Source organism: Balaenoptera ricei, chromosome 19, assembly GCF_028023285.1.
Source record: "Balaenoptera ricei isolate mBalRic1 chromosome 19, mBalRic1.hap2, whole genome shotgun sequence".
Taxonomy (NCBI): Eukaryota; Metazoa; Chordata; class Mammalia; order Artiodactyla; family Balaenopteridae; genus Balaenoptera; species Balaenoptera ricei.
The window spans coordinates 46,386,298-46,404,297 of NC_082657.1; the positions used below are offsets into that span (position 1 = coordinate 46,386,298).

At 39.7% G+C, this 18,000-nt stretch overlaps 1 protein-coding gene and 1 pseudogene across 2 annotated transcripts in view; one reads left to right on the forward strand and one right to left on the reverse strand.

Annotated features, from left to right (window-relative positions):
- SNTB2 (syntrophin beta 2) overlaps positions 1–14,813 on the forward strand; it is a 104,700-nt gene extending 89,887 nt beyond the window's left edge. Inside the window, exons 6-8 of one of the 2 annotated variants that reach the window (XR_009499113.1) lie at positions 6,171–6,355; positions 7,683–7,990; positions 12,465–14,813. Coding sequence is in view for 1 of the 2 variants with exons in the window: in XM_059905281.1 (XP_059761264.1) it covers positions 6,171–6,355; positions 7,683–7,775 (278 nt within the window). In the remaining variant the exon portion in view is untranslated. Of the gene's footprint in view, positions 1–6,170; positions 6,356–7,682 lie in introns of both variants that reach the window. The other variant, XM_059905281.1, reaches the window with a different exon arrangement.
- On the reverse strand, positions 792–5,318 carry LOC132353862 (ferritin heavy chain-like; annotated as a pseudogene).
- Positions 14,814–18,000: the final 3,187 nt, after the last annotated feature.

Sequence of the window (18,000 nt, forward strand, 5' to 3'; positions counted from 1 at the left end):
TAACACCAAGTGCAATTGCAGGCTACTTTTATGTTGTTTGAATTATTAAAATTGTATCATACTTGTATAACCTGAAAAACAATTTTTATTTTTTTGCCTAATGAACCATTGATTAGTCCCATACACCAAAACCGTCATTATAAAGAATTTTATAATATAATATTACTGAGAAGCTGGAAAAAATATTAGAATTTTAGTTTGAGGATTTCCTGGGAAGTCTAGGGCTGAAAATAATGGATTGTGCTGGGGCCCAAAGATTGGCCCTCTTTTCCCAATCCCAGTGTCTTATATTTACCCAGTTAAATAAGGTCAGCATAATCATCTAGAATTGTACCCCCAAAACAGGTGTTAATGCTCTAGATCAGTAGTTCTCAATCCCAACTGCACAGTGAAATAGCCTGGAGAGCTTTTTAATAATATCGATACCTAAGGTCTACCTCCATAGATTTTATTTTATCTTTTTTTTTTAACATCTTTATTGGAGTATAATTGCTTTACAATGGCGTGTTAGTTTCTGCTTCCTCCATAGACTTTAATTCAGTAGGCTAGGGCATTAAAAGGTCCAAAGATTTTTTGGAACTTTAATGGGTTGAGAACCGCTACTCTAGATTTTCAAATGAAAAACAGAATAGTTTATATTATTATTATTTGGGGGGGGGTACCAAATTACTTTATTTGAAGGAATGGTACTAAGGAAAGAACTTGTAGATGTTTTGGTACAACTTACAGAAAAGGTAAAGGTAACCCACACATGCATGCACTGCCTTGATGACCAGGGAAGTCATCCCCGTGGCTACAGGAAGCCAGCCTAAGGCTTAGCTCTCATTATCACTGTTTCCCAGGGTGTGCTTGTCAAAGAGATACTCTGCCATGCCAGATTCGGGGGCCCCCATCTTGCACAAGTTGGTTACCTGGTCACCCAATTCTTTAATGGATTTCACCTCCTCATTCAGGTAATGAGTCTCAATGAAGTCACACAAATGGGGGTTATTTTTGTCAGTGGCCAGTTTGTGCAGTTCCAGTAGTGACAGATTCACACTTTTTTCCAAGTGTAGTGCACATTCCATTGCATTCAGCCCGTTCTCCCAGTCATCACGGTCTGGTTTCTTGATATCCTGAAGGAAGATTCCACCACCCCGTTGGTTCTGCAGCTTCATCAGTTTCTCAGCATGTTCCCTCTCCTCACGAGACTGGTGAAGAAAGTATTTGGCAGAGTTCTTCAAAGCCACATCGTCACGGTCAAAATAGTATGACATGGACAGGTGGACATAGGAGGCGTAGAGCTCCAGGTCGATCTGGAGGCTGATGGCGGCCTCCGAGCCCTAGTGGTAGTGCTGGCGCACCTGCGAGGGGCACGCGGTCTTCCTGGCGGGCGGCCGAAGAGAGGCGGCGGCGGGGACCTTGGGGCGGTTGGAGGGTGCTGTGAGGTGGTGGCGCGGGCTGGCTCGGAGCGGCCGGCCGGGGCAGGGACGAGTGCCAGGTTCCGTCCAAGCACTGTTGAAGCAGGAAACAGCGGCGACTCTCCGCGAAGACTGCGTCCAGAATCGTTTATATTATTAAGCAGTCAAAACTATGTATTAAAAATAAATGAGTGTGTACGACTCTGAATACACTAAAAACCATTGAGTTTTATACTTGAAATGGGTAAATTGTAGAGTATGTGAATTATGGGTCAATAAAGCTTTTTTAAAAAATACCATGTGACATTCTACATTTTGAGGGAGAAAAGGGAAAAAATTTAGTGAATTCAGTTTAATGAACATTTTAAATAGAATAGCTACTCACTATCCTCAAGTTGTCACAGACTTGTCAGGAAGCAAACAGGGAAATAAGTGTCAGGCGTGACAGTGACCCTTGTCATCTGTCCTGGGTTTCGGTGAGGTCCGTGGGGTCACCATGCAGCAGCCCCTTCATTTCTGACAGTCCTTGGGTGCGCTGTGAGCTCACCAGTGGTCCTCCTGGGTCTTCTTCCAAGCAAGCTGGAACCTAGCCCTCCTCAGGGCTTAACTCCTGCAGTCTCCCTCTGTCTCCTCCTCTCCCTCTTCTGAACCTCCATCCTCTGCCTCCATCTGTTTCTAGGGTTCCCCTCAATGCCTCACTCAGTCTTCCGCGCCCCGGCTCTCCCAAGAGTCTGTTTATTTTATTTTAACTTCAAAAAAATTTATACAATTTTAAAAGTTACTTTCCATTTACAATTATTACAAAATATTGGCTATATTCCCCACGTTGGACAGTACATCCTTGGACCCATCTTACACCCAGTAGTTTGTGCCTGCCACCCCGCGACCCCTATGTGGCCCCCCCGCACCTCGGTAACCACTAGTTTGTTCTCTGTATCTGTGAGTCTGCTTCTTTTTTTGTTATATTCACTAGTTTGTTGTATTTTTTAGATTCCACATATAAGTGATACCATACAGTTCAGTAAAGCTATTATTTAAAAAATTAATGGGTACAATAATTGAAACCTTAAAGATGAAGTCAGAGAATTTTCAAGTGCAGCTTATTCATCATATAAGGTCTCATCAGTGAACTTTGTTTAGAATGCCTGAGCTTGGATGAGTACATGTGGGAAACTCGAGATTCCTGGTTTTATGTGGTTTTATAGGCCTTGCTCCTCTGCTGTCTCCCACCCCACCCCTGATCATCACTTTGTTCCTGATCCCTACCCCAGATTGTGGGTGGGTATTGAAGGTCTTGGGGTGAGAGGGATTAGAGAAGAGATGAGGTTGGCTGTTTTGCATATTACTTGGTAATAAATTTTTCCAGAAAACCCTGAAAGTTTATTATCTTCATTTTTAGATGAGTTTAAACTCATGATAACTAATGCTTGTGTACAGTACACACCCAACAAAGTACTTTTTATTAAACCTAACTGAAATAGTACCTCTATTAAGCCTTTTCCGATTCCCCAGAGTTTATCTACTTCCCCCTCCTCTATTCTCCCACAGTATTTTGTCCATTTCTGTATTATAGCACTTACTTCATTCTGCTGTATCCATATTTCCTTTTCTTTCTCACTTGTCTAAACAGGAACCATCTTTTTTTCAGCTCTGTATCTCCCTGCACCTAACACAGTGTCTGACACATAATAAGTCCTCAAAACCATTTTTTTTCCAGTATAGATTGGTTGTGATTACCTGTCTGTCTTCTCTGCTGCCTTATGAGAGCAGAAAATTTTTTAAAAATATGAATAATGAATTAATGAACAAACAAACCAAAAAACTAAAACATAATTCACAATTCCACTGGACAGTTAGTCTTCATGTATGTTTTCAGATTATTCTGAGTCCAGGCTCGTGAAGTTGCTTCCCTTATCTTCAGCTCTGCCCACCATCAATCCATGATGTACCCGACACAAGGAGCACAAAGCACCCACTTGTGAGTGCTGACTGTTTATCTCCCTCCCTTGATTACCTCAAAAACTGTAGTTTCTTCCTCTCTTTTAAACTTCAATATTTGATGTCCTATGATTGTCCTTGAATGCTGCTGTTGTATGTCTTTTAATATTTCTAATAACTACCCTGTCAATAAAATTAGTATATTAAATTTCTTACCATTGGGAATTGCCTGGTGGTCCAGTGGTTAGGACTTTGTGCTCCCACTGTAAGGGGCACGGGTTCGATCCCTGGTCTGGGAACTAAGATCGTGCATGACATGAGGCGCAGCCAAAAAACAAAATTTCTTACCACTTCTTATCTCTAAATTGAGGTGGATAATGGATTTATAGCCCTCCAAAAGGATTTTAGTTGAATCAAGACATCAGGATGGGGACTTCCCTGGTGGCGCAGTGGTTAAGAATCCGCCTACCAATGCAGGGGACACGGGTTCGATCCCTGGCCCGGGAAGATCCCACATGCCGCAGAACAACTAAGCCCATGTGCCACAACTGCTGAGCCTGTGTGCCACAACTACTGAAGCCTGCGTGCCTAGAGCCCGTGCTCCGCAACAAGAGAAGCCACCGCAATGAGAAGCCCTCACACAGCAACAAAGAGTAGCCCCCGCTCGCCACAACTAGTGAAAGCCCACGCGCAGCAGCAAAGACCCAACGCAGCCCAAAATAATAAATAAATAAATAAATTTATTTTTAAAAAAAGACATCAGGATGGTTATAATAAGCCACCTGGACCAGCTCAGAGCTTTGTTAGTGAGGCCCAGATTCTGTCCCATCAGAATAGGGCCACTTCTCATAGGTGCCTGCCCTTCACACACACACACACACACACACACACACACACACACACACACACATTTTCTCTCTCTCTCTCTCTCTCTCTCTCCCTCTCTCCCTCTCTCCCTCCCTCCCTCCCTCCCCCACCCACCTGCCCCCATTAAAATCAGAGTCAGAGGCTTATTTCTCTTTGGTTCATTACTCCTGAGACCCTCTGAGGGTGAGGCAATCACATTGCCTCAACTGTTTTATTACTATTCAGGGAGAAGCCATTTAACTAAGACTATTAGGCACAACATTTTTATGGCCAGTTCATATTCTCATTCAAAATTATCTGGTATTATAAGTTTTAGACAAACTGAGTTCTAAACCTAAACCTACTCAGTATGACCTTTACTTCTCCTTTTCAAAGTTGAGGTAATCTTAAACAGTATTCTGTTTTTTTAAAGTAACACACACAGACACTGACATTTGCTTTGCTTTCCTTTCCTTTCCTTCCCTCCTGAGGGGAAACAATCCTAAGCAGAACATTTAAAAAATCTCTTATACAAAAAGCTTGTTGAGGACTAATGGCTTGCCTTTGCTGGCTGTGATGGCCAGATCTCGCTCCACTAGGGACACAGCTGCAGGTGGCAGAAATCCTCGCCCGCCTGCACTGGACCTTCTCCAGCCAGTGCTGTAAGGACTTGGGTGGACCTCATTCTTTGAGCTTTTCTTTTGTAGACTAGAACTGACCCCTCTCTTCTCATCAGACCTCAATACCCTACTAAGCTATAGCTTCAGGGATATTAATAGAATAAAATTCTCTTGAAAACTGTACCCGGGTTGCCTTGATTGGGATCTTTTTGTTCTTCTTCCAAACCCCTCAGCCAGTCATTTAGGGATTATTGCATTGGATTACTTCCACAGGTAGTTAATTTTATCCATGTCCCCGCCGACCAGGTTCCTTTTCTGAAGGTAATTAATATTCAAAGTTCACTGTTCAAAACTCTCCTATTTGAGTAGTGCTGAAAAGAGACACTGCCAATATTTGTTACTCCTTTTCCTTATTTCTTGAACATGCCAGCTGCCTTGACTAATTGAGTGTTTTTCATGTCCAGCGCAAGGATACATTGGTCTGAGTATGAGGACTTGCTTGTTTGGGAGCCATTCTTCCTGTTCACAGTGACCAAGCCTCGCTCGACTCTGGTCCTTTAGGTGATTGTAAACTCAGCTCTCAGAGGACTTTGTTAATTCCCATGTCGCAGAGGGCCTTTCACTTGTAGCCTCTGTACTGACAACAAAACTGCTCAAGTGTTAGTGAAACAGGGACTTCACCAGTCTTGACAGAAGACATTTGCCAGTCTTGATGATCGGTTTTTTTGGTCCCATCAATTCAGATATATCTTTTGAATTTTATCTTTGATAGGACTGACAGTGTGACTTCTCAAATACCAACCAATCCATGTTACTGCCCCTGAAAGGCGCCTCTGCTGTTTCTCCTTTGGTTGTTCCTCCTTCTTGCCCACTTGAAACCTTCTTCTTACTCCTCACTACCTATCAAGTGTGACCGTTTTTTAGGGCCTTTCTCAAGTCCCATCTTCAGGAAACCTTTCCTTGACTTTGGCCTTATTCAGTTTGGTGTTCAGTCATGTTCTATACCATCTACCTTAAGCAGTTAGGGATTTCATGTCTATGCCTATCGTTTGTGAGGTGTTGAGAGCAGGGACCATACCTCTTACTTCTCGAGCCTACTGTCAGCACAAGTATTCACTTGGTACTCACTGAATTGAACTGAATCAGATCAGATGTCAAGGAAAGTTATGGAAATTCTTCCTCATCTCAATCAAGATGTTGACTTGAGTGACCAAGACAAAACTCACTTCAGGATGTTCCAAATAGGTTAGGTATCACACATTCTCAAGAAGATTCTTTTCCCTTTTTAGAAGTCAGGAGAAGCCTTTATCACTTTCTAACTGAAGTAGTAACTTTATTAATGATGTTTTTTTCTTGTCTTCAATAGGCTGCACATTAAATGGCCAAGAGGTAAGACTCACTGTCCACTATGAAAGTGGGTTCACTATCTCCAGGGAAAATGGAGGTTCCAGCAGCATATTGTACCGCTACCCCTTCGAAAGGCTGAAAATGTCTGCTGATGATGGCATCAGAAATCTGTATCTGGATTTTGGTGGTCCTGAGGGAGAACTGGTAAGCGTGTTTCTGAAAAACATGTTTATTCTAATAGGTATTCTCTTTCGTCCTTATTGCTTCTTACCTCTTCTATAGAAAATTTTGGGCTTACAGACTGATATTCCATTTGGAGCCAGGAAATTCTTCTTCAGTTTTCAAAGATGCATGGGTTTGGTTTTGGGGTTTCATTGTTTTTTTTCTTTTTCCCACATTAGGAAATCATTCCCTTTTTTAAAAGTTTTGTTTGAATTTTAGAAAGAAAAGATAGATAGCCGTTTTAAGAAACAGGCTTTTAACAAATATAAGATACAAAATACTAAACCTGGCAAACTTTAATAAATGAATTCTATCCATTGATATTATCAGCAATTTGTTGGGATAAGAGTTAAAAGTAATAAAGCGACAGTTGCTACAGAAATTCTGCTGATCAGAAAAAAAAGATATGGAGATATGTACATACAGCCATCATCTTTTTTGACTTCCTTGTCCTTTAAAGGAAACATCGACAGGAATTCATGAGTCCCCTTGGAGAACTAGGGAAGTGTGTCAAGTGTACTTCAGAAATCAGAAATCATGATAAAGAAGTCAAAGTCATGCCTTTTCTCTCTTATCAGTATTGAGCCAGTAGTTCAAGTCTTGTCTTATACGTGAAATCTTATGTCCATTGACACAGTCACGATAGGTGTAAATTTGGAAAACAGAATCTTGAAATTTTAGAACTGAAACAGATCTTAGGGATAATGAAGTTCAAACTCCAAATGAGAAAACTGTGGCTAGAAATCTTATTTTAAATGATGAACCTTTAGGAAACTATGGATAGCCATGGACTTCAAAAGCCTGTTCATCTGGTGTCAGCTGTCCAAATTAGAGACCTGTGCTTAGAAAGGTATAACTAGCCCTCCCAACTAGCTTCAAGGGTTGTCATTCCCACCACAAACCGATAAGGGGTATCAAAAATCATACACATAGATGGTCACACTTCAGCTGAATTCACTGTGATTCCCCCTGGGAAATATACTTACAGTCAGTGGTTTCCATATAGGATATTCCTCTTTCCTTTACATCTTCCTACGTGGCATGGTGGAATCTAATACACCACCAATAGTGTCCTAATTGTGGATGTGAAATTTCACACTGGTGTTTAATTATGACATAGAATAACCTTACTTCAGAGTACACTTCCATTTGCGGCTCTAAGTTCCCAAGAGTTGCCATAAATCTGGCACATCCATTATCCAGGTTCTTTTTAAAAAGCAGAACATCGTGTCCAAATCTGTTTATTTTGCACGTTTGTTTATTAAAGCATCTGTATATAGCAGTGATAATTAATGTCCTTTCTCCACAGACCATGGACCTGCACTCCTGTCCGAAGCCGATAGTATTTGTGTTGCACACGTTCTTGTCGGCCAAAGTCACTCGCATGGGACTGCTTGTATGAGCAGCAAAAAAATCAGTAAAGAGCCTTGAATGTCACAAGAAGTATTTCCACCTCAAAAAAAAAAAAAAAAAAGAAAAGCACAAAAAGAAAGCTCTTTGCTCTCTCCTCCAGCACAGTGCCTTGACAAGGACCTGCAAATCACTGCTGAACTGTAACCATGTTTAAAGAAGAGCTTGCCTTTTTCAAGCTACCTTGCCAGAAATTCTAGGACTCTAGTAAGCTCCAAAATAAGGCTGTTGATTTATTGTCTAGTTTCCTAATGTGGTTTCTAAGTAATTAGGTTTATTTCCCTTGATAAGAAGGGTGGCTCATTCTTTTTCTTTTTGGACATAATCAAACATCTAAGAGTTTCCTTTTTTTTTCTTTTTCTTCTTCTTCCAATAGAATTTGTTTCAGGCTTAGCCTTGATCTTTTGCTAAGGACAACTATCTCTTACCAGGTGCTAGTTTGCAGCAGCCCGTGCTTCTTGGTCACTCCATATAGTTTATACATTTTGTTGGATTTTGCTGTCCTCACTTACTCCTTCTACCCTAGGAAGTCCTTGAATTGCATCACCAAAGGGTTCTTCATCTGTCATGGCTCTCCCTGCATCCCACCCTGGCCATCACTTCCCACTGCATCACAAGCTTTGCCATAAGTGCTAACTTTAAGACTTAGAACTTGCAAGATTTGATTTACCTTGCCTTCCACTCCCTTTCTAGTAGTGACCAACTTGAAAAACAAGTTGGAAACCACTGCTTTGAAAGAAAAGTTTTGCTTGTTTTAGGATTTTCTGATTTTATCTTTGGTAGGAGCCAGGGGATAAGATTTATTTTAAAAGAAAATCCTCATTTTAGCCTAAGCCATTTTTTATTGCTTACCAAATGTGCCTTTGGTTAGGGTTAGTGGAGCTTTATTAGTTTGAATGACTGGATATCACTGCCATTCCAGGGAGATCATCTATCTAATTTTGAACAATAATTTTTGAGGTGGGTTTCCTTAATATGGTATCTTTTTCAGTTGGCAGATCTCTTTAAGGAAGACAAATCCTGGAGAGCCAGCTTGTTTAAAGAGTACACTTTGTCAGTGAAGCCAGCTCGCTGTTTAGCACAAACATCATGTCACATTGCTTTGAGCTGTGGGAGCCCATGCAGGATCCTGGCCCTGGCCCTCTCCCTCTGTGGCAGCAGAGTGGCATCTGTCAGCAACTCTAATTCAGTGCTGGCTCAGTGATGCATCCTACAGTGGGCAGGGTGATGAGACCATGGAACAGCTACCTGGGCTTTGCTAAGCATTGCCAGATATCATCATTAGGACATAGCAGCAGTAAGATTGCTGATTTTGTGGTACTGGAGAACTCAGCTTCTTTTTCCTAATTATGAAGGAGTATATATCTGAAAACATTTAAAATAGTATAATAGCTATATAAAATGTCGAGTTTATCACAGTCCCCAGATCTGAAAGAAAAGGCAACACTGACTTTGATGTTCTCTCTGCTCTCTGAAGAAAGTTCTAGGAATTGTTCTTATTTACTAGAGTTATCAGGAATGCCATAAGAGGACGTTAGCACTATGGAGGGTGGAGAAGGGTAGCAGTCCAAAGATGAAAAAGAAAAAAAAAAACAAAAACCCACAAATGTACTATTTGCAAAGCAAGAGCTATTTGGTTTGAGTGCAGACTGACCTATAGGTGGGACATATAAAAGAGCAGACTCATGAGCAGAGAGAGTTCTAGTTGGACATTGTAACCTCATTGTCTTCCCTCTGCCCCATAAATGAGTTCTTCCCCCAGCTCCAGTCCCCAAAGTCTGACCTACTTAAAACTGGAAATTGAAATCTAGACTAGAATATATCTTTTAAGAGCTTTTTTATGATTTGAAAATTCATAAATCTAAGTTTGGTTCCATCTGGGATACGTTTGCAAATCAGAGAAGAAAGAAAGTATCTTGAAGATCCAGCTGTGATTTCTGGAAGCAGAATCTCAACACACAATACCCTCAGATAAGGGAGCTTAGACACTTTTGGCAGTGAGAGTATTATTAATCTGAGAAGTCGAACAATGCAGTCACAGACTTTTGCAGCAAAGCCATTTGGTGAGGTTTTCTGTGTTAGTATGAAAGGCTAAGCCACTGAGAATATTTTCTGGGAGAACTTCTGAGCCACGGTGCTCATTCCTTATATGAAAAAGATCTGTTAAAAGGTATGATTAAAATGTGGGCAGGAGAGGTAAGCATTGTGTGCATTTCGGCTCATTTTGCTCAAGCTTTAGCTGTCATAGCACCAAGATCCATAGGTTTCTAGTATCTTTTGAGTCTTGATGTGAAATGAAAGTGTGTGGAGGGTTTCCTTTGACCACTAGCGCCCCAAGAGCAAGAGCCCTTCAGCTGCTTGTTTAACATACTTCAGCAGCTCTCCAATCATGGGTGACCAGGTTGTTCTTTAATTAAGTGTGTTTGTGGGATTTTCAAACCACAAATGTGCTTTTTATGAATGGGACAGCCTTGATAAATAGGTATTTTGTATTAAGACGCCAAAATGTGGCAAATTATTTTCAAGTGATAACTGAAGAGGGGCATTTTTGATATTTCACATCTTTTATAGAACAGCTGACTTTTCATTTCTTTTTCATTTTGAAATAGGAAAATTGTTGAGAATGTGGTGGGCTTCCATGTGTAGAGTGGAAAGGAGCTGCAGAGTAGTGCCCCCTCATTCCGATGGACACTCCTTGTGCCCTCGGGACCCGGGGCTTAGATGTCTTCTCCACATTCCACACAGATGCCCACGAGCAGCCAATTGGTGTGTGAAAATTCTTCCTCCTCATTCTCTAAAACGTCTCCGCTCCCTCTCCCCACCGAAAAAAAAAAAAAAAAAGGAAAGGAAGAAAAGGCTCAATTATACTTTTTCTGGAAAAGGTGAGTCCTTTCCTGAAGTCTTCAAACAGATCTTACCTGGAAATTAGTATCTAATATTTTATATGAAGAAATACTTTAATGTATGTTTATACAGTATTTATTAGGTAGTTGTAACTATAAACTCAGCTACCTAGTAGAGTCTCAGATTAAATATTGGGACATGTACAGGAATCAAAAATATTACTTTAAATGTCATTCACCTATTTTAAAGCCATGTTTTAGCACTTCTTAGGCTAGCTAAAGTCTGATAGTGCTTGTTTTTATCATCTGTGCTCTCACAGAGTTTGTTATTGAAAATTATTGCATGCAGGAGGGATCAAATTATTTATTTCTTATATTTTTATAAGTGGAAAAATCTCTCTAACCAACAAATGATTAAAGGTGTTACTGATTATTTTCTTAATTTATCCTCCTAACAGAATGGTAACAAAGCTTTTTTCAGCCGATTAAATGCACTTAGCTAATAAACCAAAATTTACTCTTTAAAAAAAATTTAAACTGTGTGGAATCTGGACAAGACTATGTTTCTCCTAGAAAAAACACATTTCATTGTAAATGGTTTTGATGGACAAAAGTGTGTCCACTTTTGAGAAAAGGTTATATTGGATTTTTTAAATTTTGAGACAACCTCCAGGTCTCCTTGTTTAATTTATATCCATATTTTTAATTCAAATTATCTTGTAAGCTGCTATGCAAAATCTGTTAAAAGCCCTACTTACTCAAAGAGTTAAACATTTTTGAAGCTTTCAGGGAAGACCTGTAGACTTAAGCACTTTCTCTGCTTTTTTTGTATCTTAGACACTTATGCTGAATTATGTTCTTATTATTTTCACTGGTTATAAGCTATTGATTGTACATAATATTTAAACCATCCAAATATCCAGCATACATTTCCATGTCGCTGCCATCCACTGTTGATGCCATGAATGAAATGGCTGGTTAGAAAGCCAAAGGTCATTTTTTTTCAATATCCAGTGAAGTAAAATGCCGGATCTCTTTGGTCTCAAAGCATGTTGAGATCTGCATATCTGCGTAAGGGAAAGAGACTTCTTTGGGATTCTGCTTAAACTTTAAGTTGAATTTGATTATAGTCATATTCATTTGTTTTATATATCTCTATCAGGTATATTACGTGCCAGGTGGTATTATATCCTACCTTGAGATTGGAAATCTCTTTCATTTAAATTTGAATTCTTATTGTGGCTTTTTTTTTTTTTTCTCCATTAGATCAAAGTAGAGGAATCTGACATCTGCTACCATTCTCTCTGTGTCCCTATTTTAATTTTTTGGTAATCTAGAATTATTTTGTTATACATACTGTCTTTAAAAACTGACAGCAGCAGTCCCCCAACACCTGCCCACCTTTTTAAGCTATATATTTCACTGTGCTGGGCATAGAGACAATAAATGTGTGATGACAGACAATTCTAAAATAATTATGCTGTATATCAGGATTACGTGTTTTTGAGCAATATAGCTATTCCTATGGTATAAGGATATTCAGTGAAATTTATTTTACACTAGTAATAGACTACTTAAGTGGTTGATTTGAAACCCTTTCTCTAAAGCACACACATACACACATCTAGCAGATCAGTGATAATTTCAAGTTAAAGTAAGGTACAATTAATAGACACACAGAACACATCTGTCTCTTTTTGACACTAGTTAAACTGCCAACTGGAAGAATGGTTGTTATGTATTAACTTGAAAAATATTTTAACAAGATTTCTTCTTTTATAAACTTGATAAACGTGAGCTTAATTTCTTGTCACCTCTATTCTTCCTTTCCATTTTAGGTGACTGAACCAAAGCATATTCTGGTTTTAAAAGTGAATCTACATTTGATGTAATGCATAAATATGCCGTTTGTAAATGATTGCTTGCTCTCCAATGAACATTTGATTGTAGTCAACAAAAATCTACCAAATGAACTGTAATCCTTGAATTGCCACAAAATACATTGGTTGAAACTAAAAGGATGTAACAGAGAAATGACACTTCATTTTATTGTAAGATTAGGTATTCTGGTAGATTTCTAACTTCTGAGTCCTATAAGTACTTTACTCAGTTTTGTAATAATCTTACCTCCCTGCCATTGACACAAATGCAAAAGTTTTTGAGTCCCTCTTTATCCTAGTCACATGTACACCTTTGGAACTTGATTATCACCTCTTCCAAAGTGATAGAAGTCTCTTATGAATAGACAAAAGGTTCTTTGGGACCCTAGAGAAATTTTTGAAACTGCAAACCTAGTTAATGATATATTAATTCATGGATTCTTTCATCTAATAAGCATTTATTAATGTACAGTTCTTCACAGGCACTCTGAAAGGTCCAAAAGAAAGTTCCTGCCCTCAAGTAGCACATAATCCATTACTTCTCAATCACACCATGCCATCTATTTATCAGTCAGAGGTTAAGTAATTAACCACCTCATATTCTTACCAAAGCATATCTGCAGTTCTGCTTATCTGGCAAACTGAAAAATGTTCAAAAGGATGCTCAGTCTTTGGTCCATGCCAGCATGAAAGAACTCCAAGCACATTTTAGTAGGTTGGTCTTTTCATCATGCATCATTTTTTAATTCATAATCAGGCTTTAGTTTGAGAAGGAGACTAGTGTAGAATATCCTTAGTAAGATAAATTACAACAACAACGACAAAAAGTTAGTTCTATTGCCCAAAGTGGATCAATGAGAAAGTCTTTTTAAAGAAAAGTTTCTTTTCACTATAAGCAGAAAAGATAAATGTATATTTCATCTACCCACTTTATAGATTGTGCTGACCCAGTCATTTTCACATTTACAGCCTTTAAACATCTCATTTGCTGAAAGTCCTTACATGTGGTAGATGGACTGTTGCTCCATCTGAGAGATCAAAATAATGAAGATATTTAAAACTTAGCAAAATTCCACTTATTCTAGAACACTCGGACATTCAAACTCAGTAGAAAGGGCACCTTAAAAAAATAAGAGCAGTTGTGTGAATTTTTCCATATTTTCCTTCAGTAACAGTCCCTTTCTATCCAGCTTGCCTTCCATCTATCACTAGAGGCAGCCTTTCAGGCAACATCCTTTGTCATGCCCGGAAAGGCCCTGAGAGGTCAGTGATAGGAATGGCATAGGGAACACAGTCTCATGGGCTCCTTTCCCTTGGTTTTCAGCATCCTGGAGTTGTGCACACAAATTAGGTCATGCCTTCAATGTCTTGGTCTTTACTTTAAACCTACCCTTTGACAATCAGGTGCTAATGATTGTATACTATTGGAACCAGCACATAAGTATTGTCATGTTAAGTGTCTGTTCCTCCTAGGTTGGAAGAAGTGCTTTCCTTCTATCTCAGTCCTGTTCAGGTGGGTGTCAGTTACATTTTTTCACCTCTGTTTTGTGAATTAACAGAATTTGGAGGAGGAGAAATGATTTAAACTAAGTTTTGGGTTTGGCACAATCATCAATCTTGATGATACTCTTCACACCTTAAAGCAAATCTGCCCTATCATAAGAACCCATTTCTGATTGTTTTTCTCTAGTTAGGACTCCAGTGTTATGTTTACAGTCTGTTGGGTGGATTCAGCGTGATAAGACCTGGGTGCCCAAAGAATCTGTTTCCCTTGTGGTACCAGACCCAAGGTCCTTTAGAAAATAATGTGGCAAACCACTACCTATAAAGGCCTGTTTTGGCTAATCTGTGCAAACTTTGATTATACCCTCTTGTATGTATTCTGTCCTACGCAACTCTCATTTTTTTAAGTATTAAGACTTAGAAAGCTAGGATGACACTTCTACAAAGAATTAGAAGTATGTGATATTCTAGTGTTTTCCTTCCTTTTGGAACCCTGTATTTAAACAAGACTTCTTTTTTAAGTGTTGTTTAAAATTTAGGTCTCAAGTCTTCTGGCATCACCAGACTACCAAATCAAAACCCATGGCATAAAACAGGGCAGTATTTGTGTTCGTAATAATAAAAAAGCTTTATGTGTACTCTGTAAGTATAATGCATAGACAACACTTTCCCTTGAGTTGCACATCAACATAGAGCATTGTACATTACAATGAAATTTGCAACTTAAGGGTATTATATATATAAATACATATATACCTTTGTAACCTTTATACTGTAAATAAAAGAACTGCTTTTAGACTTGTATTTTTTTTTTCATTTTTTAATGTTAAAATAGTTTGAAACTTACAGGAAAGGTTTAAGAACAGTACAAAGAACTCCTACATCCCTGTCACCCAAATATCCCAATTGTTAACATTTTACATTTTTTCCATTACCCTCTCTTGTCTTTTTCTGCCATGATGCTCATCACCCTTAAATTCTCTAGTGTGTACTTTACAAACACAAGGACACTCTCCTGTATTGCCACCCTACAGCCCTCCCAATCAGGAAGTCAACTTTGGTACAACACTACCACCCATCCACAGACCCCATTTAAGTGCTGCCAATCGTCCCAACAATGTCTCCTTTTCCTTTCTGGCACAGGATCCTATCCAGCATCACATGTGTTTGGTTGTCACATCTTAGCCTCTTCTGGTGCCATTTTTAAACAGATTTAGTACAACTCCAAACTCTTAAAAACTTAGTTTCGGTGCAGTTCTACCACTGACCATCTGTGTGATGGGAGCTTAATCACTGGATCAATCTGAGCTTTATCAAACTTTGAGTCACACAGAGGGGCAAGTGAGAAGTGCTTTCTCAAGAATCATGTTGGGAGATCAGTGCTCCATTTATTTCGGTATCAGTCACTTTGTGTGATATCTCAGCAGAATTTTGCCCTGGCCCTACCTCTCCACAATGTTACTCACCTGAACCTTGTTTTTTATAAATTTATTTATTTTATTTATTTATTTTTGGCTGCATTGGGTCTTCGTTGCTGCACGCGGGCTTTCTCTAGTTGCAGCGAGCGGGGGCTACTCTTTGTTGCGGTGCATGGGCTCCTCATTGTGGTGGCTTCTCTTGTTGCGGAGCACGGGCTCTAGGCACGTGGGCTTCAGTAGTTGTGGCTCGCGGGTTCTAGAGCGCAGGCTCAGTAGTTGTGGCGCACGGGCTTAGTTGCTCCATGGCATGTGGGATCTTCCCGGACCAGGGCTCAAACCTGTGTCGCCTGCATTGGCAGGCAGATTCTTAACCACTGTGCCACCAGGGAAGCCCTGAGCCTTGTTTTTATTCCTCCTCCTCCACACTGTTCATGCCCCCAACCAAGAAGCTCCTTAACAAATTGCTCAGAACCTACTCCTTGGCATGAGCCCTAGAATGCTGGAGTTTGTATAGTCTGATTTTATGAGGTTGTATTGGCTAAGGAGATTTGATTCACTGGTCCAAGCTTAGGTTTACAACAAGTGCCACATTCTCAGCATCAACAGAACCCAATATAGAAAAGTGCTGTGCAAGAAAGAACAAATGGGCAGCCACTATGGAGAACAGTGTGGAGGTTCCTTAAAAAACTTATAGATAAATTTACCATAAGATCCAGCAATTCCACTCCTGGGCACATATCCAGAAAAGATGAAAACTCTAATTCAAAAAGATACACGCACCCCAATGTTCATAGCAGCACTATTTACAATAGCCAAGACATGGAAGCAACCTAAATGTCCATCGACAGAGGAATGGATAAAGATGTGGTACATATATACAACAGAATATTACTCAGCCGTAAGAAAGAATGACATAATGCCATTTGCAGTAAAATGGATGGACCTAGAGATTATCATACTAAGCGAAGTCAGAAAGAGAAAGACAGATATGATACCACTTATATGTGGAATCTAAAAAAGTGATACTAATGAACGTATTTACAAAAGAGAAGTAGAGTCACAGACATAGAAAACAAACTTACGGTTACCAAAGGGGAAGGGGGGGGCAATAAATTAGGAGTTTTGGATTAATAGATATGCACTACTATATATAAAATAGATAAACAACAAAGACCTACTGCATAGCACAGGGAACTATATTCAATATCTTGTAATAACCTATAATGGAAAAGAATCTGGAAAAAAAAATATATATATATATCTGAATCACTTTGCTGTACACCTGAAACTATCACAACATTGTAAATCAATTACTTAAATTAAAAATAAAAATAAAAAGAGCAAATGGAATTGGGCATTTGCAAGTCAATGACTTTCTACCTAAAATGTGGGAGCTGAGAATCTGATTTCTGCTCTAGTGAAAAAGTTAAAACATGAAGTTATTGATCTGATTCAGAATCAAGCCTAAACGTGCTCCATGTGCCAGCCCACAAATAACTTAGATTTAGTGCCTTTATTCCCCCTTTCCCTCCTCCATTCACACCTCCATCCCCAGCAATGGCAACACCACTGCAGAACTGAGGTGTCCTCAGAGCCAGTTTTCAAGCTAGCATCCTAGAAGAAGGTCAACGACCAGTGATCAAGTGGGATGGGGAGGAGTTCTGGTTTCGCGTCATCAGAAGCGGCTGCTCAGGACAGAACTTCCTCTAGGAGGCGGGGCTTCCTCCCGGAAGCTCTGCCTTGTAAAGCAGTCAGTGTCTGGACAGCAGGCTCACGCAAGACAAGCTAAGCAAGAGGTCAGAGCAGAGTAGGCAGCACAAAAGGAAGATGAACACAGCCAATGGATCTCAACCCCGCCAGCCCTTGCTATGGGCTGAACTGTATCCCACCAAAATTCATACATTGAGCCCTACCCTCAGCGCCTCAGAATGTATTTGGAAATAGAGCCTTTAAAGAGGTGATCCAGTTAAAATGATCCCATTAAGATGGATCCTAATCCAATCTGACTGGTGTCCTTATAAGAAGAGGAAATTTGGACAAAGAGATACCATGGCTCATGTGAACAGAGGAAAGACTCTGAGGACACAGCAAAAGCGTGGCCAAGTGCAAGCCTAGGAAAGAGGCCTCAGAAGAAACCAACCAACCCTGCTAGCACCTTCATCTTGAACTTCTAGCCTCCAGAACTGTGAGAAAATATATTTCTATTGTTTAAGCCACCCTGTGGTATCTTGTTATGGCAGCCCTAGAAGGCTAATACAAACCTCTCTAATTGTAGGGACTTTTCATTTTAATTCTGTCTTCCAGTTGGAACAGCCTATCAAATAAGTGGAGTTAATATGTTCTCAGTTGCTCTGTTTCACGTTTATCCACCAGTTAGGTCCCTCTCTTTTGTTTGCTTATTAATTCTTTAGTTAATTATTAGTTCTTCCAGCAGATATTGAGTATCTGTCTTGTGCCAGGCCCCTGGAAAAGCCCCAGCCCTGAGCTCTCAATGATGCAAAAGTATAGTGACTATAACATAACATCATTGGTGCCAGACATCAAATGAAAGCCTCCCCACTCAGCCATCAGTG